This window comes from Amaranthus tricolor, chromosome 6, assembly GCF_026212465.1.
Source record: "Amaranthus tricolor cultivar Red isolate AtriRed21 chromosome 6, ASM2621246v1, whole genome shotgun sequence".
Classification (NCBI taxonomy): Eukaryota; Viridiplantae; Streptophyta; class Magnoliopsida; order Caryophyllales; family Amaranthaceae; genus Amaranthus; species Amaranthus tricolor.
Genome location: NC_080052.1, coordinates 15,794,122 through 15,818,477, shown reverse-complemented (window position 1 = coordinate 15,818,477; position 24,356 = coordinate 15,794,122). Strand labels below are relative to the sequence as shown.

General features: G+C 33.4%; 1 protein-coding gene across 1 annotated transcript; it reads left to right on the top strand.

Moving 5' to 3' along the window:
- Positions 1-15,176: 15,176 nt before the first annotated feature.
- LOC130815587 (uncharacterized) lies at positions 15,177-16,087 on the top strand. The gene is made up of 2 exons (XM_057682075.1): positions 15,177-15,360; positions 15,915-16,087. Exons 1-2 carry the CDS (start codon positions 15,177-15,179, stop codon positions 16,085-16,087), a joined length of 357 nt encoding a protein of 118 aa, XP_057538058.1.
- The last annotated feature ends 8,269 nt before the right edge of the window (positions 16,088-24,356 follow it).

Sequence of the window (24,356 nt, the reverse complement as noted above, 5' to 3'; positions counted from 1 at the left end):
AAGTTTCATATATCTCTAAGCATAATTTGATTCCATTATGTTTTCAATAATCTCAAAATTATGTAACTTGCATGCTTAATAAGATCAAAGAACACCCTTCAAAGTGCTGAAAGAAAAGCTGAAATTTTGGATTAAGTGCATATTGATTTTGGTGACTTTCATAGTACACCATTATTAGGCAATTAAAGATATGTTATTACTTTTATTGATGATTATACAAGGTTTTGTTATGTATACCTTTTACGTACAAAAGATGAGGGTCTTAATTTCTATAAAGTTTACTAAAATGACTTTGAATTGCAAGTTGGTAGTAAACTATTTAATAAATATAGAACGGATAAAGGAGGAGAATACTATGATCCCTCTTATTTCTAATCCATGGACATTATACATTAGACCATTGCCAAATAGCACTAGTGGAAAAAAATGTATTTGTTGCTCAATATTTGCTGCGGTTTTTGTGTATTAGCAGCAAAAAATAGAAAAACGTATTGGAAAAAAAAAAAAAAACTCTAATTGCTGCGGTTTTCCTAAGGACCGCAGCAAATACCCTAGCATCATGCATTTATTGCTGCGGTTTATGCACAACCGCAGCAAATACTGGTGCAAAATTGGATTAATTGCTCCGGTTTTCTAATGAACCGCAGCAAATGACCTTTGCACAAATAAAACCTGCCATTTCTTTTTATTTCTCATATCTTCTCAAATACGTTATACAGTTGTTCTTCATTGAAAAAACGCTTCATCTTCATTTGCAATTCGTTCCTCTTCAATATCTTCACAAACGCTTCAAAAACGCTTCATTGTGTTCGTTTCTTGTGTTCATCTTCATTTTCACAAACGCTCTTTTATTCATTTGCTGTTATTCATCTTCATTTGTACGTGTTCGTGTTGTTGTTCATCTTCTTCATCTTCACAAACTTGTTGCTGTTCATCTTCACAAACTTGTTGCTGTTCGTGTTGCTTCTTTTCATCTACTGTACATCATCAAACTTGTGTTTTGAAGGTAAATCCTTGTTGCTTCTTGCTGCTGTTTTTATTTTTAATTTTATTTTGAACTTTTGCTGTTCTTGTTGCTGTTTTTATTTTTATTTTTATTTCATCATCAAACTTCGAATTTTCATAAACGAATTTTGTTGCTGTTCTTGTTGCTGTTCATCGAATATATGTTTCTGTTCATCTTCTTGTTGTTGCTGTTCTTGTAAAAAATCTTGTGGTCATTTGAGAAGATGAAGTTGTTTTTGTTGTTGATGTTGCTGTTCATAAACCATGTTTCTGTTCATCTTCAACTTAAAATCTTGTTACGTTGTTGTTCTTGAATCTTATTCTTGTTACAAATGATCATGAAAAGAACACGAAACAACCACAAACACTTAAACAAAATTCTGATCTAGCAAACTGTCGACCAGCCCTCCTTCGGCTCAGCTTCTAGGAGTCCACGGGGATTGTTAGAATGGTTTTCGGACCTTGATAGCTAGATCCAAGTACCAAGATTCCATTTCCACTTTAGCCTAGGTCCTGGATGCATAGGTTTGGTCTCCACGTGTCGTGCAAGGTGGTCTGGTCACTAGTTTGATGCTGTCAATTTCGCGTTTTTATTTGACAATTTCGCGCGTAAAGTAGGTCAAACATGGTTTTTTATGCACGAAACTTGGCACACAACACTATTTGGCATATATTATTGTGTTGAAATGGTTAGAATTGATAATAATAGTCATATGCTAGAAATTAGAAGTTAAGTTGCGATTTTATGCATTTTTAAGCGTTTTTGTTAATTTCACGCGTAAAGTAGGTCAAACATGGTTTGTTATGCACGAAACTTGGCACACAACACTATTTGGCATATATTATTGTGTTGAAATGGTTAGAATTGATAATAATAGTCATATGCTAGAAATTAGAAGTTAAGTTGCGATTTTATGCGTTTTTAAGCGTTTTTGTCAATTTCGCGCCTAAAGTACTCAAACTTGGTTTTAATGCGAAACCGTGGCTGATTAAGGCCTTGGTTATGCAAGGATTAATGTTGTGCGTAAGCTTTGATTAATGACACAGTCAAAAACTACAAATGATCATGAAAAGAACACGAAACAACCACAAACACTTAAACAAAATTCTGATCTAGCAAACTGTCGACCAGCCCTCCTTCGGCTCAGCTTCTAGGAGTCCACGGGGATTGTTAGAATGGTTTTAGGACCTTGATAGCTAGATCCAAGTACCAAGATTCCATTTCCACTTTAGCCTAGGTCCTGGATGCATAGGTTTGGTCTCCACGTGTCGTGCAAGGTGGTCTGGTCACTAGTTTGATGCTGTCAATTTCGCGTTTTTATTTGTCAATTTCGCGCGTAAAGTAGGTCAAACATGGTTTGTTATGCACGAAACTTGGCACACAACACTATTTGGCATATATTATTGTGTTGAAATGGTTAGACTTGATAATAATAGTCATATGCTAGAAATTAGAAGTTAAGTTGCGATTTTATGGGTTTTTAAGCGTTTTTGTCAATTTCGCGCGTAAAGTAGGTCAAACATGGTTTTTTATGCACGAAACTTGGCACACAACACTATTTGGCATATCTAATTGTGTTGAAATGGTTAGAATTGATAATAATAGTTATATGCTAGAAATTAGAAGTTAAGTTGCGATTTTATGCGTTTTTAAGCGTTTTTGTCAATTTCACGCGTAAAGTACTCAAACTTGGTTTGTTATGCACGAAACTTGGCACACAACACTATTTGGCATATATTATTGTGTTGAAATGGTTAGAATTGATACTAATAGTCATATGCTAGAAATTAGAAGTTAAGTTGCGATTTTATGCGTTTTTAAGCGTTTTTGTCAATTCCGCGCGTAAAGTAGCTCAAACTTTGTTTGTTTTGCACGAAACCTGGCACACAACACTATTTGGTATATATTATTGTGTAGAAGTTGTTAGAATTGAAAATCATAGTCATATTCTAGAATTTATGTGTTAAGTTGCGATTTTATGCGTTTTTAACCGTTTTTGACACTAACTTCTATTTTCTCTTAGTGCTTTCAACAACCTCCTTCTTCCGTTGACTGCGGCTACTACGCGCTGAAGTTTATGGACGATATTATAAATTATACACCTTAAATAACCCCCAATGATTAGCATTAGTGGTAAGTAAGGAGTCGATTAATAAGGAAACGACTATGTGCCAATTAGTTTTGATGTCAATGAAGGTTTTATAGTTTGTGGTTCGTTTTGATAACTTACAAGAACAATGATTCAAAGTTAAATAAAGCTAAGGACTAGAATTTGGGGGAATAACTCCTTCAATTACTAAGGGGATGGGTTGCAAATATGTTTTTAATTAAGTTTTATAATGAGAAAAGTCTTTCCGTACTAGCTCCCCTACTTTCAGGTATAGGAACTATATAGTTACTAATATGGTTATGGGGATTCGGCTTCCGGGTGTAAAACTCGACCATACTACTAACTTTCTATTATATGCATATGACTTCCAATTTATACTGAAACAAGAAGTAATCATACAAGATAGGCATGCACTAGTTGAAAAAACCTCATTTGCTGCGGTTTTTTTTGCCATTATTTGCTGCGGTTTTGGCCCCAAGCAATAGTGATAGCAGCAAATGACCTAATTTAAATGCTGCGGTTAAAAACCGCAGCAAAAAGGGCTTTATTTGCTGGGGTTTTGGGGGCTGACCGCATAATAGCTATTTTTTTTTTCTTTTTTTGTTTTATTCTAATAATAATCTAATAGTAATATAGAATGTAATAACAATGATTAATCCAATAATAATCCAATGATAATCACAAATAATCACCAATAATCTCTTTGTAATAAAAAACTCTCGATAATATAATATGATATGTACGTACATATATATACAATAATATACATTAAAGTCCTAAAAAATCTATACTAATTAGAATTTATCAAGGACAAAAATTAGCAAGATATGAGGCAATGTTTTGTTTTAATTCGCGCATCTCTCCACTTCTCATAGGGCGTGTTTCCCTCAGAATGTCGTATAAAACCTACAATATAATATAAAATTAAAAGATTAATAAACATTAGATTTTACCAATAATAAAAATTTAAGAACGTAACAAATACTTACGGCACCTATGTTTTCGACTCCAACCTCCTTCACGGATTTTAAGATATCGTCCATGTATTTGAGAGTATAGTAGCCGCAATCAACGGAATTAGAAGGTTGTCGAAAGCACCAAGAGAAAATAGATGTTAGTGCCAAAGAAGCATAAAAGCGCATAAAATCGCAACTTAATACGTAATTTCTAGCTTACGACTATGATTTTCAATTCTAACCACTTCAATGCAATAATAGAGACCAAATAGTGTTGTGTGACAAGTTTCGCGCAAAACAAACCAAGTTTGAGCTACTTTATGCGCAAAAGTGCCAAAAACGCTTAAAAACACATAAAATCGCAACTTAACGCCTAATTTCTACCATATGATAATGATTTTCAATTATAAACACTTCAACACAATAATATATACCAAATAATGTTGTATGCCAGGTTTCGTGCAAATCAAACCAAGTTTGACCAACTTTATGCGCAAAAGTGCCAAAAACGCTTAAAAACGCATAAAATCGCAACTTAACACGTAATTTCTAGCATACGACAATGATTTTCAATTCTAACCACTTAAACACAATAATATATACCAAATAGTGTTGTGTGCCAAGTTTCATGCAAAACATACCAAGTTTGAGCTACTTTTTGCGCGAAAGTGCCAAAAACGGCCAAATACCCTTAAAATCGCAACTTAACACCTAATTTCTACCATATCACAATGATTTTCAATTCTAACAACTTTAGCACAATAATATATACCAAACAGTGTTTTGTGCCAAGTTTCGAGTAAAACAAACCAAGTTTCTACTTTATGCGCAAAAGTGCCAAAAACGCCTACAAACCCTTAAAATCGCAACTCAACACGTAATTTCTAGCATATGACAATGATTTTCAATTCTAACCACTTCAACACAATAATATATACCAAATAGTGTTGTGTGCCAAGTTTAGTGCAAAAAAAACCAAGTTTGAGCTACTTTATGCGCAAACGTGCCAAAAACGCTTAAAACCCTTTAAATCGTAACTTAACACGTAATTTCTAGCATATGACAATGATTTTCAATTCTAAGCACTTCAACACAATATTATCTACCAAATAGTGCTGTGTGCCAAGTTTCGTGCAAAACAAACCAAGTTTGAGCTACTTTATGCACAAACGCGCCAAAAACGGTTAAAAACCCTTAAAATCGCAACTATGATTTTCTGTTTCTGTTTAAAGTGCCCATGTAATAGCACGTGCGTTTTAATTAGGCGTGTGCTAATATAGCCGTTATGTTAGTTGAGAGCTCTATATAAGGAGAGCCGCACTTGTGTAATAAACAAGAATAGAAGACAACAGCTGTAGAGGAACAGAAGACAGCAGCTGCAGAGCAACAGAACACAATATCATCAGCAACAGCCCAGCCCGCTGACCAGACCACCTTGCAGCATGACCCAATCCTTGACCATGGAGATCTGGGCCTAACCAATCATGGGGACGTCATCTCTATACATAGGCCTAGCCATAAAGGTCTAAGAGCCATGCTGGTAGTGCATACAATCGCCTAGAACACAAGCACAAGGGAACCCAGTTGCTGATCCTAATCAGAACAGCACAGTAGCACAACTTGCGACCAGGCCACCTTGCACGACACGTGGAGACCAAACCTGTGTACCCAGGACCTGAGCTACAGTAGAAGTGGAATCTTTATACAAGGAACTTTCCATCAAGACTCTAAGTTTCCATTTCCAAGCATGGGAAGTCATTCAAAAAGTGAGCCCAAGGTCACCCAGTCGCCAGTTTTAGTTTGAAGGCATTGTAGAGTATTTTAGTTGTGTGTTATGTTTTTAAGTGTGCAAATGTTTTGCACGTGGTTGTTTTTAGCCGTTAGAGTATAGAAATCTATAAATAAGACTCTAGGCCTCATGTAAATGTATCCAACAATGATTAATTAGTTTCATTTCTCAAATTCACGCGCGAAAGTGTCAAAAACGGTTAAAAACCCTTAAAATCCCAACTTAAATCGTAATTTCTAGCATATGACTATAATTTTCAATTCTAACCACTTCAACACAATAATATATACCAAATAGTGTTATGTGTCAAGTTTAGTGCAAAAAAAACAAAGTTTGAGCTACTTTATGCGCAAACGTGCCAAAAACGGTTAAAAACCCTTGAAATCGCAAATTAACACGTAATTTCTAGCATATGACAATGATTTTCAATTCTAACCACTTCAACACAATAATATATACCAAATAGTGTTGTATGCTAAGTTTCGTGCAAAACAAACCAAGTTTGAGCTACTTTATGCGCAAACGTACCAAAAACGCTTTAAAACCCTTAAAATCGCAAATAAACACATAATTTCTAGCATATCACAATTATTCTCAATTATAACCACTTCAACACAATAATATATACCAAATAGTGTTGTGTGCCAAGTTTCGTGCAAAACAAACCAATTTTGAGCTACTTTATGCGTAAAAGTGCCAAAAACGCTTAAAAACATATAAAATCGAATTTGTGTACCTTTATTGCTGTCCGTTTTGGAAATGTGGCTCTGGATGTAGATCCCATTTGTCCACGCACTTTTTTCATTGTGCTCAAACGCATGGGAAATTTAATACAATATATATATATATATATATATATATATATATATATATATATATATATATATATATATATATATAATATATATATATATATATATATATATATATATATATATATATATATATATATATATATATATATATATATATATATATATAACACTTAATTAAATCAAATTGGTAAAATAATTAATATTACGTACACATTCAACAACGCTTTGAATTTTGTGTTGCGAGGCGTGCTTTGAGGTTTTTCTAATGAGTCGAAGACGTGCACAGTGTTCGTTATAGGACATATGACCAAAAGTATCCAATGCAAACTACAAACGCAAATTTAAAATCAACAAATTAGAGATTAGGTGACTTTAAAAATCAAAAGATAAGTTCAATTTCAAAAATAAAACTTACTCTTCCACATGTGGAGCCAGAATGAACGTGTGTTTAGATGCAAGGGAATTAGTCAAAGCATTCTCAATGTATGATCTGACGTCATCTGGATCATTTACACATTTACTACCCGAAATTGACTTTGGACAAAACCATCCAATTTTTATTGGAGGTTCGCAAAAATTTAGCTCCTCGTAAGCCGCACTAAACTCACAAATAAGAAAATTTTGTTAGTAATTCGGTTATTAAAACAATTAAACAAAAATGCCTAACTTGTAAGATATTGAACATCACCTCATGTAGACATAGAAAAGAGCTACATTCAGCATCTCTCCTCTCAAAAATTGCCCGATGTCACTAGGACCAATAATTACAAACGGGCTCTCTAAAAAGTAGTATTGCTCCTTCAGCAGGTTCAGAATGAGTGGGTCCTCCTCACTTATGCGAGATGCACAAGTGTGCAGCCATTTGCAATCTTGAGAGAGATATTTTAGGTCCTTATCAGTCAAAATTGGAGTGCTTGGCATCGACTTTGACCCAGTCGACACCTTTGCTGAGGAACCGACCTCTCTCCAAGATCCCTTTGGACTCTTTTGCTATTTAAATTTATACAATTAAAATAGTGTGAGCATGCATTTAAAAAAATAAAAATAAATAAGGTACAAATGATTCTTACCATGTTAGTGAATCGGACCCAAGCATATGGCCATGTGACGAAACTACCTAGGACGTCTGATAGTTTCTCAAGGCTCCATTCTGGCATTGGAACCGGGAGTAAGAAATCTTCAAACCCCTTTAGAATAGTTTCCACGGTCACACTGATGTGGCCACTTGTAATAGGCATCGAATGCACTGTTTGGTCCTCTTTGGTTGGCTGGGCCACACCATATGCAACCTCAGTTAAGTCGCCATCACTAGCAACACCTAACTGAGGCAGCAAAAGAGAACAAGGAGTCGCCTCCTGAAAATTGTGTCGTTTAGTATAATAAGCATCATAATAAAATATTAAAACGCGTTGCAATTTAAATTAATAAGTGCTTATATATTTAAAAACTATGTACCTGTAGCACTGGCTCCGGAGTTGGCTCCGGATTTTGAGCAACGAAGTTTATGTTCTCCGGTGTGGGGTTTTCCCCTTCAGGGGTATTAGTAATGGGCTGGGGTGCTACAGGGGTAATGGGCTCGGGTGTTGGCTCGACCGAAGCGTTAGGATCCCCATGTTGACGTTCCTGATCCTCGACAATCAGGTTTGCCAAGTCAACAATGGGTGCTCCCATCTTCTGCAACACGGCGGCCAGCTTGGCGAGAACGTCCTTCGTAATCTCCGCTCGGAGGGTTGCTACTTCATCCCACAGCGCCCACTGTGGTCTTTCCCTAAGACCATATGCAATGCGTCAACATTGCCTCTTGGGGTGAACTCCCCCGTAGCTTCTTTTTCCTTCCAGCCCATCTGTTCATATAAAAAGTGACATATATAGCAATTAGTGTAAGTACATCAAAGCTAAAGAATACAAACAAATCAAGAATATACTTAATAATTTCAAAACTCACCACAGCATCAGCAACCTTCTTTGTTCCCGGATCATTAATGGTAAATTTACCACTTGCATCTCGGGAATAAAGCCTGCAATACCAATCATGCACCCGATCTCCAGCAGGAGTATTCACGGATGCGGAGGTAGTCGTAGATGAGGGCGTGGATGAACATTGATTGGGGTATAAACCCGCATCCACCCACTCTTTTCGGACCTCATCGTACGTTTTCTGGCCCAAGCGATGGTAAAACTTCCTTTTGCTTGCAGAATCAGAAGCTTTACCACGCTTTTCCTAATTAATCAATAGAAATCGAATGTCATGTATTATTTTAATGACTGAATCAAAAGAAGTAAATTCAAATTGGTAAACTATAATATAATATGAAATACTTACAACTTCTATGGGAGTTGTTCTTTGGGCAACAAAGGTCTCCCAATCCCTCTTCGATATGTGACCCCATATTTCATAGGGCATCTTCGAAGGTGATTGCTCTCCACCTTCGTTTCCCGTTTTGACCTTTTTGGTCCTACGGGCACGCCTCTTCGTTATCCAGCCAGTTACTAGCTTGGATTTGAAATCTCTAAATCTTTCAGCAACAGCTGAAAGAAACACAATCTTCTTGTCCTCATCGCTCTCGATGTGGAAAAGATTCTACAAAAAAAAATTATATTTATTACTGTCAATTAAATTAAGTTTAAAATGAAACTAAATGAGTAAATATAGTAAAGTTGCTTACCACAATATCATTCCATAGAGAGTTCTTCAAACCCTCTAGAACCTCGTTCTATGCATGCAATATGGAAATCTTGCGGATACATAGGCCCACTTTTTTTCCATATTGCCTACGCCATTTTCCGCAAGGTTGACCCAATGCATTGTATTCCAAATACATGGGTTCTGTGACTTTGAGGATTTTCGTAGGACCTCGCCCTTTTCTTTTCTTACTGGTAGTGGGAGCATCCATTAGTGGGGCGTCTTCAGTCTCAAAATCATTGTCAATTGGTGGAGCGTCTTCAGCCATACGCTCGCATCTCACAATTTGATCCTCTTCACTGTCATAACTACGATGCTCATTATCCGAGATCTCAATCTCGGGGACAATTTCGTCTCTGAATAGATGCATTGTATATCAGTACCTGAAAGAGTATGAATAGAAATATATTAGAAGATAAGCTAAGTAATATTAAGAATATGACTATGATTTACAATTCTAATACGTTCAACACAATAATATATAACAAATAGTGTTCTGTGCAAAGTTTCATGCAAAACAAACCAAGTGCCAAAAAAACTTTAAAAAGCTTTAAATTCATACCTTGTGAATCACTTAATTCAAATGTATTCCTTCCGTGTGATCTACACACATATAACCAACATCTACATCATCTACATCATCTTGATCCACTGATTTTGGATTGATAAAGGGAGGGGAGTCTTCAAAAGCTTCATATTCTTCCTCATCCTCAACATCACCTATACCAAGGATGCTTCTTTTTCCCGGTACAACAATCGACCATTTTTTATCAGACGAGTCTACAATGTAGAATACTTGCTTGGCTTGTGTGGCTAATATGAATAGCTTCTCACTATCACGCAACCGAGCTAAGTCTACAAGAGTGAATCCACAAGGGTCGTCATTTTTTATGCATCGTCGATTATTATCTACGCACTTACATTTGAAAAGACCAATATTGAAAGTAGAGTAGTCAAGCTCCCATATTTCATGTACCCGCCCGTAGTATACCAATTTAGCATCAACCGGCGCTTGATCCTTCGCACTCGCGTAAAATGTAGATGACGCCAAAATAGAAACCCCACTATTCTGTAGATACGATGACTTCTTGTCTTGACCCTCAGTCCAAAATGTGAAGTCATTTACATTGTAACCCTCATATTTGTTGACATCATCACGCGGACCAAAAGCTAACCACTTAACAATTTCGGATACACCCTTGAGTTCTTCGCATATTACTCGATTATGAAACAATTAATAAACGTCTTGTTATGCAATTGCATCAATGCCCTATCCCCTTTAGAAGAATGTTTTGCGCGCAATATATCAAAATGCTCACTCAAAAAAGAATGAACTTCCGAAATATGATGCAACACATACAAGTGTGCTTGTAGAAGGCTTTCTCGAGGAGCTGTGACTGATTTGGAGCCAATTGTTCCTTTTCCGTCAAGCCTTCCTTCATGTCTAGAGGTTGGAAGTCCAATAGGCTTTGCCATGGCCAAATACTCGGCTATAAAGTTACTAATCTCATCGCTCACAGTGCCTTGAATCATACTCCCCTCGGGTTATGCTGGATTCCTCACCTTGCTTTGTAAAACACCCATGTGTCTTTCAAAAGGATAACACCAGCTTAAAAAAACTGGACCCAAAAGCTTGATCTCACGAACGAGATGGACAATAAGATGAACCATTATGTCAAAGAAAGAAGGTGGAAAATACATCTCAAACTTGCATAAAGTTACAATCACGTCTAGTTGAAGTGCATCAAGTTTAAAGGGATCAAGAACTTTACTACAAATTGTGTTGAAGAACGAACATAGCTCGATAATAGCATATCTCACATGTTTTGGTAGTATTCCACGGATTAAAATTGGTAAGAACACTTGCATCATTACATGGCAATCGTGAGATTTCATGCTTCCCAACTTCAGCTCACCATTTAGGCTCACAAATCTCTTCATGTTGGATGAGTACCCAGACGAAACCTTAATGCCATACAAACACTCACAAAATGTCCGCTTATCTGCTTTGGACAATGTGTAGCAAGCTGGAGGCAAATAAACTTTGTCATTACTCATCTTCTTCTTACTACCACCAACTTCATCAGCTCTATTTCTTTTCTTACTCACCTTAACATGTGCCGAACGAAGACCCTTACATTCAACCCAATCTTGCACGGCCCTAACATCCTTTGTCTTACCCGGAGTGTTCATGAGAGTCTCGAGTATGGCATCGCATACATTTTTCTCTATATGCATAACGTCAAGACAATGCCTAACCTGTAGATCTCTCCAATATGGAAGCTTCCAAAAGATTGATTCTTTTTTCCATAATCGGTCTTCACCCCCTTGCAGTTGCCCCGTTTTACCAAATACAGTCTCAACTCCCTTAACCTGTTCATAAACCTCATAACCGGTCAACGGTCGACGAGCTACACGGTCCTCAACCTCCCCGTTGAACAACTTCTTCTTCGTACGATATTGGTGGTCTCGTGGGAGGAACTTTCGATGGTGCATGAATACGTGTTTGCACTTAGGAATTCATGTGGATTCCATGTCATCGATACATATTGGTCATGCTTTCTTCCCTTTGTTCTTATACCTCGATAAGTTGCCATATGCCGGAAAATCATTAACGGTGCATAAAAGCATTGCACGCAAGGTGAACTCCTCATTAGCATATGCATCAAACACTGACACGCCTTCATCCCACATCTTTCTCAAATCCTCAACGAGAAGTGCAAGATATAAATCTATGTCATTGCCAGGTTGTTTAGGACCCGAAATAAGAAGCGAAAGCATAATGTACTTACGCTTTATACACAACCAAGGTGGCAAATTATAGATCATTAAAAGTACCGGCCAAGTACTATGTTGAGAACTAAGATTGCCGAATGGGTTCATTCCATCCGTACACAGTCCGAGCCTTAAATTATGAACCTCATCCCCAAAAGTCTTATACAACCTATCAATACTCTTCCACTCCGGAGAATCAGATGGATGTGTGAGCAAGTGACCTTTCTTCACCCTATCTGCATGCCACCTCAATTTTAACGCATCTTTCTTTATAGAAAACAAGCGCTTGAATCTAGGTATTATTGGAAGATACCACAATACCTTAGCTGGGGACCCTTTAGCATCCCGAGCCCCTTTACGCTTGTAGCGCGATAACCCACACCTAGGACACTCTTCTAAGTTCTCGTTTTCATTCCGATACAACACACAATCATTCGGACACGCATGAATCTTCTAGTACTCTAAGCCGAAAAGACACATGAGGTTTTTGGCATAATATGTCGACTTTGGAAGTTCATTTCCCTCAGGAAGCATCTCACCTAACGCTTCTAATAACATTGTGAAACTAGCGTCACTCCAATTGAACTTTGACTTAATGTTGAAAAGTGTGAACACTATTGTTAGTTTGGTGAACTTTGTACATCCAGGGTAGAAAGGCTTTTGAGAAGCCTCTGTCAACAAGTCAAAAACACGAGGACGTTTTCCTAACTCATCCTCGACTCCCTCCATCATCTCATCAACACGATCCATATCCTCATCGACATTTTCTTCATCTGTCTCACACCCATCAACATGATCTACTACATCCTCATTGACATCGACCACATTATTGACGTCCTCAACAACACTTTTCTCTTTGTAAACTCCCTCCTCACCATGCCAAACCCAAACATGATATTGAGGCCTAAACCCACGTCGAAGTATGTGCTCCCTAAGGATATCAACACTATCTACCTTTGATACATTGCCACAACTGACACATGGGCAATAAAAACCAATTCCCCCCCGTCCTAACTTGATGTTCAACCGCAATACTACAAAATTCTAATACGCCATTAATAAATTCCGACGATTCAATGCTTCCATACATTCAAGAACGATCTTTTGTCATCCTAATTAGTGTGATTAATTAATTCAAAACAAAATTCTAATAGTTAATAGCATGCAGTTTTACTCTTCATGATTCAAGATAATTATTAAATTGTAACTAAATTTCAATATTAGAAAGTTCAAGTATACAAACAGAGAAATTTATTTTTGAGTTGAATATAAATATACTACTACTTTTAAAAATATACTACTACATTTGATGTTGAATGTATACAACGAAAATCAGAGAAACAAATTTGCCCTAACTTTCGAGTGTTTTCATGAATATCTTGCAAAACTTAAATGCTTAAAAAATTAAAAAGAGAAAAAATACCTTAATGTCGTGGGTTTTGAAGATGAACAAGACCAAATTTTGTGGGTTTATGAACCAAGAAGATGAAGAACAGGTTGAAGAAACAGTTACGTACAGTAGTGTTTTTCGAGTATTTTTCAATGGGTTTATGAATCAGTTCGCGAAGAAAGCTGCAGATGATGAAGAATTTATGGTTTTTAGAAGAAGATGAAGATCAAGAATGAAACGTTGAATGGAAAAAATGGTGGGTTTAAGAATACAACAGTACCAATTTACGTATTTGTGAAGATGTGAAATGAAACGTTGCATTGGCGGGTTTTAATGTTATGTAGAGGTTATTTGCTGCAGTCACACACAAAAACCGGAGCAATTGAGAGGGAGTATTTGTTGCGGTCAACATAAAACCGCAGCAATTGAGAAACGCCTTTGCCTATTTGCTGCGGTCACCTAATAACCGCAACAATTGATGCTTAATATTTTTTTTTCTGTTTAATATGCACTTATTTGCTGCGGGCATTAGGGAAACCGCAGCATTTGTAGACTTTTTTTATCTAATATTTTTTCTTATTTATTGCTGCGTATATTGAAAACCCGCAGCAAATAATACGCAGCAAATACGTTTTTTTTCACTAGTGATGGTTCATCATTCTAAGGACACACTAGGTCTCATAGATATCATAATAAAATTAGCTACCAAGGTACTCATTATTAGTATATTCACCCCATATACATGAATATATATTCAAATCATTCACCCCATAAGCAAACCAATTTGTTATCAACATCCCCAAGCTCTAGAAAGTAAACTACTCATTCATGTTTAAGGAACAACAACACACATTTATTTGATTCTTACAATAAACTAAAAGTAAAGGTTAAAAGGACTTACTTCCTTTAATAATGGTGGAGTTGAGAACAATGATAACCAGAGCAAGAACTCCAATATGCAAATACACCCACAAGTTGTGAAACATCCAAATGTTTGATGGATCTCGACATGAACACTTCTTTTAAGATACTAGTGTTTGTGAACTAAAATTACAACTTATAGAATGAAAATTCTAAAGAGTGGGGCTCTTATGATAACTAAACACATTTCTAAAACTTAAGAACAATTCTTTGAATACACCCTAAGATATGTTACTTTTATGGTGTATTGATGTATGTTTCCTATAGAAATTTGGAGCTTAAATAGTCAAATCCTAGTGCTTAGGTGAACCAAAAAAAACCTTCTTCATCATTGGGAGCAGCTTCACAGAAGAAGGAAGGCTGAGGCACGCAGGTGAAAGGAATGGAGGAAGCATGAGGCAAAAGATCACGGGCTAAAACGAAACAGTGTCTGCAGCACAAGACCAATCGACTCGACTGGTCTTGGTTGAATGATCGACTGGTTCAGTCGAGCCTAATTTTGTTCTTGAAAATTTTCCAAGTGTTTTTGCTTCTAAAATTGCAATGCTACACGATCGACCAAGCTCAACTCCTTCAATGTTTTGGCATAAAACTTGACATTATTATTCCGAAAGTTTGGATTTTGATTCCCAGATCCTCTTTAGCCCCAAAAGTATTAGTTCTTGATCCAAATTGGCTAAAAGGTCCTGAAAACATTCAAAAACTATACCAACAATCATAAATCATACAAAATGAATATAACAAACCTAAGTTGTGTAAGAAATGCTTGGAAAGGCTTAAAATCATGTCAAGATCAGGGCATCATAAATAGCATAATAAGTATAAGTATAAGACATCTACATGTTAGTACCGAAAAAGGAGTTGATCATAATCAACAAGAAGCACTACTAAATGCTGATGATAATCAACAAATTGGTAGATAAGAAAATATTGAATTTATTCCTAAAAGGAGTAAAAGACATCGGAAAGCTAAAAGCTTTGGATTATAATTTCATGTATATTTGGTCGAAAGAACTAGAAATGAAATTCATTTTAGTGTTTTATATTTGCTAATTGTGAAAGTGACACATTGACTTATAGTGATAGAATGGCATCACAAGACAATGCCTTTAGAAAGAGGCTATAAATGATGAAATGGATTCCATCATGGGAAATAATGCTTGCATATAAGTGGATTTTCCTCCAACTTGTAATTCGATTAGTTACAAGTGAATTTTTTGCAAATGAAGAACAATATTCATAATTTCGATACATATATATGCACCCGTTGCAAGGACAACCAACATTGGGTTGTTGGTAGCTCTAGCTACTATCTATCATCTAGAGATCCATTAAATTGATGTTAAAAACCCATTTCTATATGAGGAGCTAGATGACAAAGTATACATAAAGCAACTCAAAGGGTTTTTTTTGAAAGGACAAGAAAATAAGGTGTGTAAACTTGTTACGTCACTATGGAATTAAAAAAGTACCAAAGCAATGGCATCAAACGTTTGATGCAACAATTTTGTCCACTGGATTCAAGTTAAATCAAGCCGACAAGTGTGTATATAGAAAATTTGATAACCATGGGAATGGAGTTATCATCTTTGTATATGTAGATGACATGCTCATATTTGATACTGAGTTAGTGCAAGTCTAAGAGACAAAAGATTTTTTTTATCTAAGTCGTTCTAAATGAAGGATATAGGGGAAGCCAATGTGGTCTTTAGCATTAAGATGATAAGATATGGTAGTCGGATTAAGCTAAGTCAATTTCCTTACTTTGAGAAAGTCCTTAAAAGGTTTAGTATGCTAAACAAGACTCCAATCTCAACTCCCATGGAACTAGGTATGAAATTATGTAAACATACTAATACACCAATTTCTCAATTGGAGTATCCAAAGGTTGTTGGATCTTTGATGTATGCTATCATGTGTACTAGACCAGACATGGCATTTGTGGTTGCTAAACTAAGTTGGTTTACGAGCAACCTGGGTCCTCATGATTAGGTGGCAATAATGAGTTTACTAAGATACTTAAAAGGTATCATGCCAACTGAAACTTAAAGCGAAAGCCCAATCCACACACGATTAACGTCGTGTCTTGAATGTAATGTGGTGTAATTCCTTTGAAATTTGTAAGCAACAAATTTTAATGATCTAAAGTTTGCTTTGGATTGTGATGAACGTGGTAGTCGTCCATAAAAAGTTCTCAAGCTCAAGACTTGAAGAGTTTTTTGTGAAATATCCATTTACGAGGATATCTTATACATAAGGCGAACCTACCTATATAAGTTTGAAGTATGGTCGCTTCAAGTAGTCAAGCTAAGATTGGCATACCGACTATGATAAGCTTATGAATAGATATGGACACAGTCCTTATAATTTGTTAGAGTAATAACTTTGTGTTATTGCTTTTATGTGTATTTTATCTATTCTTCAAGTGATTGGATGAGTTAATTGATCCAAATGCGCATAAAAATCAAATTTAGCTTGTTTCATTGTAGAATGTGTTATACTGAGTGTTATTTCAATCGGTAGAGACATTAATGTTGACACATAAAGCGAGATTAAAAATTAATTTTGTGAAAAGAGAAAGAGGCCCAAATATACTCTAAATCGGGGAAGATTATTAAAAATTTAGAGTATATAGATCCTAAGGGATATATACCATGAACTACTTTAATAGTGGGACATTTATGTATAATATAAAACTCCAAAGAAAACCCAAAAGGAAAATCCCAACTTCTAGGTAAGAAGGAAAACGACAACTCTTGGCTTATGGGTGACAAGTCGTCACGTGTGTTCTAATGTCTCAGTTTTAGACATAAGATAAAAAAAACGACTAGAAATTTAAAAAAGTGTCGAGTCGCCATTTTAGGCGATGAGTCGTCGCCAGAGTATAGCAACTTGTTGTCCCATGTGTTTTTTTTTTTTTTTTTTTTTTTTTTGCTATTTTGGTCAGTGTGGTCAATTTTGGTGGTTGTATTAATCATTTCCATTTATTGGAAACTAATTAATAATGTAGTAACTGATAACTAATCAGTTATTTATGATTAAGTTTTATATTTTCATATGCATGTTATAATAAATAGGGTGAAATGCAAGAGAAAAACAAACTTAGTTTATCTCTTATATTCTACTTAGATACTTGTTCTTGTTCTTCTTTTGTTTATATGAAGTTTATAGAGTTATAAACTCTTTATACATCTTACTAAGTTCTTAATCTACATAAATACACTATTATTTCTTTCGATTGTCTAAGTACTAAGAATTTGGTATTGTAGTTTGTATCTCTTAGTGAATTTTACAACAAATCTCAAGTACTTGTTGGGAAAAATATCATCAAAGAAAAGGTTTCATACGCCTACCATATATATCAAGTTTCCGACTTATGCACATCATTGTAAACTTATCTTCAAGAGTTCGTGATCACAGAAGATGTTCATAGCCATCACACGGAGAATACACGTTTCAAGTTGTTTTTACTTTGTAATTTGTATTTGTAATCTTCATCACATATTCCTAATATGATTGTTTAAGGAGGGAAGGGGACATGACATATTTGTCAAAGTGCAATTGTGATTTTCCTAAATCTATTGATAATGATAAAAATAGAGTGGGATTTGGACATTCAACCACTTGTTTAAAATACATACTATACAGCCAGCTTAACCAACTTACTCGTTAATACTCTCTCTTCTATTCACTATTAATGTTTCTTTTGATTTTTTGATATTATTCATCGATCACTTTAAAATTTTTTTATTCTTGATCAATGAGTTGAAACAGTCTTGTTTAACTTGTTTTGATGTAAATTTTATTAAAATCAACATTTCATAATTTTTAATTAAACACCATTTGAGAGATTTACGATTGACTATGTGCATTGACAAACATGCAAAAACCAAATAGGACAATAATAGAGAACAAAGAAGAGTAATATATTTTTAGCTAGTCTCTTGAGAGACCGTCTCTTTGAGAGAGGTATCTCAAGCCTGTCCCATTAAAGATTAATATCCACTTACCGTATTCTTAATGCCTACTTACATTATCCTTAATTCTTACTTACCTATCCTTAATGCGTACTTTCAATACCTAATCTCTTTTGAGACTGTCTCTTTGAGAGACGTATCTTAAGCCCAACCCATTAAAGATTAATGCCTACTTACTATATTCTTAATGCCTATTTACATTATCCTTAATGCTTATTTACCGTATCCTTAATGCCTATTTTCAATATATTAAATGTCTATTATTTTTAATGCCTACATATAATATTTTTAAAAAATATATAATAAGCCATCCCAATTAGAAATGATATCTTAAAAAGATCATCTCTCACTTGTATATATTTTTTGCCCCCAAAATCTAATTACATTACTAACCCATTGAATCCGCCCATGTTGATTAAGTAATCATGTGGAGAATGTTGGACATCTAGCAAGACAAAGAAGGCTTTATTCTATTTAAAGATGTCATGTTTATTTTTATACTAAAATCATTGTGCAGTATGGAAAATATTCCATCTCAACAATAAATTTTCCCTGGAGAAGGGCCCACCTTGTCCTTGGGATAGTATTGTTAGTTAAAAGACATAGAAGTAATATGAAGAATGTAATATAATCACTTACTAAACTGAATCACATGTATACCACATGAATAAAACATCATCTAATCTATTCATGCAACCACTCACGTCGCTTTGCTATATATGACATTTTTGGTTGCTTCCACCTATAAAATTCAGATTTATTGGACAAATTTTCATAATTTATTTACATATTTTCTTGATTTATAAAACTAATTTAATATTGGTTTAAAAAAAATCGTTTTCTTTTCATTAAACTATTGAGAGTCCACTAAAATTTTGTGTATGTTTAATTGTTCACAATATAATATAATTATTGCAATTATACAGGTTTAAAATCAATAAACATTATACTTAATACAAGTATTATGATCGAGCTCAATGGTTGATGATCATATCTTATACACAATAGATTTGTGTTTACATCCTCATAAAGACAAATTACAATTTTTTAGTGGATCCTAGGCGTAAGCACGACTTTCCCTTCACAGGGCATTCTAACAACTATTTTTCAAGATCATTAATTGTCTTTCTTTACCGGAGAGATTGTTAGAACCCTTGATGATGAAATACGTTTTTTAGAATGTTAGAATTCTTGACAAAATAAGACGTATTCTATCTTGGTCATCAAGTGTAAATTAATATTATTTTACATTATGTAATATTGGTTTACATGTTATTATATATTTATATAACTTATATTCTTTTCGGGAATTTGATAATATTAAGTCTATATGTTTACATGTTAATAGAAAATAAATTTTGACTTAGTTGTTCATGTTTGAATTTATTCAAAATCCCACACTTTGTGGAAAATATTTTTTTTATTGTATTTGAATTCAAAATAGAAGTTGTTGATCAAGAAACAAAGGTTTAGAAGATTTCTTCATAATTATTTATTTAAATAATAAATGTGTAATCTATTTAAATTGTGTAATTTTTTAAATACAGTCATGTAAATAATATATAAGATTATCTATAAAAAATTATTTCAAAATTATTTTCTTTTCTTAATTTATTACAATATTTTAATGCAAATAAATTTTTTACATAAATAATTAATATGTTATCCAATAGTTGTCCAATGAACTAAAAGATACCACATGTTTTAACTAATTGTATATGGTAAAGAATTAATAAATAAGGTATAATTTTAAATCTTTTGTAATTAATCAATTAAACAAATTTAATTAGAAAGATATTACATGATATACTAAAAATGTTTGCTTAATTAAATATGAAAAAAGCAAAAAAAATTATATCGTAAATTCAATATATATATATATATATATATATATATATATATATATATATATATATATATATATTAATTGTTTATTATTAGTAGGAGTATATATATTGTATAGATAAGAGTTTAGATCCGTCTATATCATTTATGACCCATTAGACCATTACAGTATTTTCTTGGAGAAATTTTTGCCGAAGAAAAGATTAAAATTGGGACCTCTGATTAATCTTCAGAAGAATATTCCTAGGTTAAATCTAGCAACATAAGAAAGTACATGATCTTTGTTTATTCCCATGCGACAATGTCAGAGGTAGACCATGATGCATGAATTAGTAGCCTCATTAACTAATTAATTATAGCTTTTACAATAGACTTGTGCCCTATAATTTGTAAAGCTAGTCCTTTTGTTATTATTTTTCATTTTGGTCTGTTTCACTAAATTTGCACTATTTATATTTTTGGACATTGACCTACGACTTTCTATTGATGACCTCTATACATTTTTAATTTTCTTTTAATTTCATCTATTCAATTTATTTTCGTTCTTCATTTATTATCACTATTTTAAGACCTATTCAATTCTTCTTTGATGTTATTCAAAGAGGACAAATGAGTAATTATTCAGTGTAAGGATAAATCTAGGCTCAAGCATTGACACTTCATTATAGAATTAATTTGATAAAAATCCTATTAATATTCAATAATATAACATATAAAACTGAAAAATAATATTCAAATTAATTCAACATAAATGTGATAATTTGAAATTGGATCGAAAAATTAGTGAGTTATGATCATTCGAAGTTGAATAGCTACGCAAAATTGGGAAAATATGGGTCAAAATCTGCATTTTGAGTTTCACACTATCATTCTTAGCCAAGATACACGACATTTTTAGTCAATTTTTAGAATTTAATTCACAGTTCTTAGTTGTACGCATAAAATCGGTATATTAGTCTTTCTAAAATAATTTTTTTTAACAAAAACATAAAAGAATATATTTTTAAAACAAATTAATGTCGAGAAAAGAAAATCAAAACACTACTGGTTGAACACCAGTATCTAGATATACCCTATCTATGAAATTTTGACTCTAATTATGAAATTTTGATTATAACATTATATTTTGATATTGAATTAGAGAAAAAACAACGAATGAAAAAAAAAAAACGAAGGAGAGGAATAAAGAGAAAGAGTGCACATTATTATTTGGAAGGGAAGCAAAGAGAAAACAAAGGAAAATACGAGTTTTTCCTTTTAATCTTTCACTTTAGGATATATTATATTTTTAACAAAATTTGTTAATATTTTTCTTCCAATTCCCTTCTTGTAAAGCATTTCCCTCCCTTTTGTTATGTAATTAAAAGATTATCAATCATTTTAAATGCCTTTCCTTCTATATTTTCCATTTATTTCTATCTACTTAAACCATAGTATATAATAAAACCAATGAATAACTATCTAAAAAATTCAATGCGTAACATGCGAAACTAGAGTAAAGGGCCGGCCATGGGCAAGGGCAAGCCGGGCCTACATCTAGGGCCCACTAAAAAAAATTATAATTTGTCTTTAAAAGGATTTGAACCCAAATTTATTTTGGGAAAAATAAGATTGTTAACCATTAAGCTAAACCATAATTCTTGTCTTATATACAATGTTTGTTGATTCTAAACATGTATGATTGCAATAATTATAATATATTGTGGGACATATATGAAATTTAAGTGGACTTAAAACTCATTAAACATTATAATTTTTAATTTTTTAAATTTTTAATTTTTTTTTGAATGTTCTTTTTCTGCAATTATAATTTTCATAAATATATGAATTTTTTTATATTTTCAATTTGTTTCCTTTTTATATTGCATTACTTATGTGTTTATTTGACAAATTTCATTTGAGTTAATTTTATTTTTATTGGTGCGTAGATCAAATGTCACAGATATATAATTTTTTAATCTATGTTTTATACTTCATTTTTTAGTTATATCTAGCTCATTGTGACATTTTTTTATCATAAAGTTGTAAGTAAAATATAATAGAAAAAATTTATCGCAAGAGCCTATAATTTAAATTTCGCCCTGGACCTTTAAAATCTCAGAACCGACTCTGCTAAAATATAATTATTCCCTCTATATTTACAAATTTTGGTGGTGGCAAATATTAAGAGCGAGAAATACCAATAATGACCTCAGAATATACGACACATAGATAAAACCTCCCCTACTCTTCGCTCCACTTCTTATTATTCACCCACACTTAAATAACAACTTGGCGTCGCCTCAACATTTTGTTACCACTTAGTACCAAACTTCTATACCATTTCTCACCCAAAAACATTGAAAAATGCCAATAACATCACCAAAAAGTGTAGATGCAGAAAGTGTAGCAGCAATCAGCAAAGGAGGCCAATGCTTATGCTCCCCGACGACACATCAAGGCTCGTTCCGGTGCCGTTTACATCGTTCTAATTCATCAACTTGGATGATGAAGCGTTCCAACTCCATGCCCATCACTAGGCCTTCAAACAGTATTTCTACTTCTAATGAAAGAAAATGAATATTTCAATCTCCAACATAGAATAAAACGATTTTAGTAGGAGTTGTTTTGACAATAATCATTAGTTAAAAAGTTTACCGTATTACCGTGACAACTTTTAACTAATGAATGTTGCAAAATATTCCTAAATAAAGTATTTTATTGTAATTCTTATTAGTATAATTTATTAGTTTTATTATAAATTGGTACGGTTATATTTTGTTGTATGAAGTTATACGTTTGGCCTGTATTAATCAGTTTTCCATAAAAATAATTATTTTTGAATTGTCTTTTGACAAAAAAAATTGTAAACTAAAATTACTAAGCATGGAATTACTTATAAATAATAATTTTCTTATATTATAGTATATGTTTTGCTTATTTTTAATTTAAATATGTGTAGCTCATGAAGAATATACTTCTTGTTGATATTTCTTATTTATTATAGATTCTTATTTTTTTAGATAAGCTAAGAAGTAGGAACATTTCTTTTTTAATTAATTGAAAGTCTTATTTTCCCATTATATTCCATGCATTTTGGATGTTAAATATTCCACAAAAATTCCTATCTAATTTGAGATAAGGGTTTATGACTTCTCATTGTGTGTATGGTTGTGTATTATTCCCCATTTGAATGTCTAATGTTGTCTAAGTACATCAAATACTTATGAAATATCTCAACTTTTGACGATCTAATTTTAAAATTAACCTCTTGTTTTTTTAAAATAAAATTTACATTTATCTTTCCCTAGAGGTGTTCATATATGTTTGGATTGATTGAAAGCGGTGAACAAAGCGAAGATAAAACTTACAATAAGTTTTTAAGCCTCGTTTAATTTATAATTTTTTAAAAAATTTCGGCACTAAAAACAAGTAATTAAACCAAAGACAAAATATAGTAAATAATTGTAATTTAATATTTGAGATTCTTTAATTTTGAGAGCCGCCATCACCACAAAAAAAGGTTTAATTATAATGTCATATTTTTGACAGTTCATCAAAATGTCACTATTCTTAGAGTATTATTCTCATTTCAATCTTAATTTATGACACTTCCTACAACTGTCACTAAATATTTAGTGGCATTTGATAAACGACATGATATTGATGATTAAATGTCACAATTGACACTATTATTCGTGGTGCATATGTGATTGGACAGTTCACCACAAATGCCCATGACCACCCTTGATGGAGATAAACAAGTAGATATTAATCTTCTAAGGGGTGTGTTGTTTGAGTTGAAGAAAATAAGAAAAATACGAGCTCATAAATTTCAATTTATAGGAGGTAAGGCAAAATAGAGCCTTAGGAAGAGAATTATAAAATAAGTTTCGAAAGGAATTGTTGTAGATTCGGTCAAATAGAAAGAGGAAGTCTTGAAATAGTAATGGATGAGTATGAGTCCATGACACCCAAGAAATCATATATTAAAGATGCCTGATGACTTTATACAAAGTAAAGCATATAATATAATCTCCATAAATAATGAATCATCGGCATTGTTCTTGTCTCCCCTACACTATTTATTCCTTTTGGTATCTTCATCCA

What these genes read in the sequence shown, in the direction of transcription:
- LOC130815587 (XM_057682075.1), top strand. Translation starts at nt 15,177, where the DNA reads ATGAATATAACAAACCTAAGTTGTGTAAGAAATGCTTGGAAAGGCTTA. An exon ending in TGATGATAATCAACAAATTG is followed by an intron (nt 15,361 to 15,914) that starts GTAGATAAGAAA and finishes GAATTAAAAAAG; the next exon opens with TACCAAAGCAATGGCATCAA.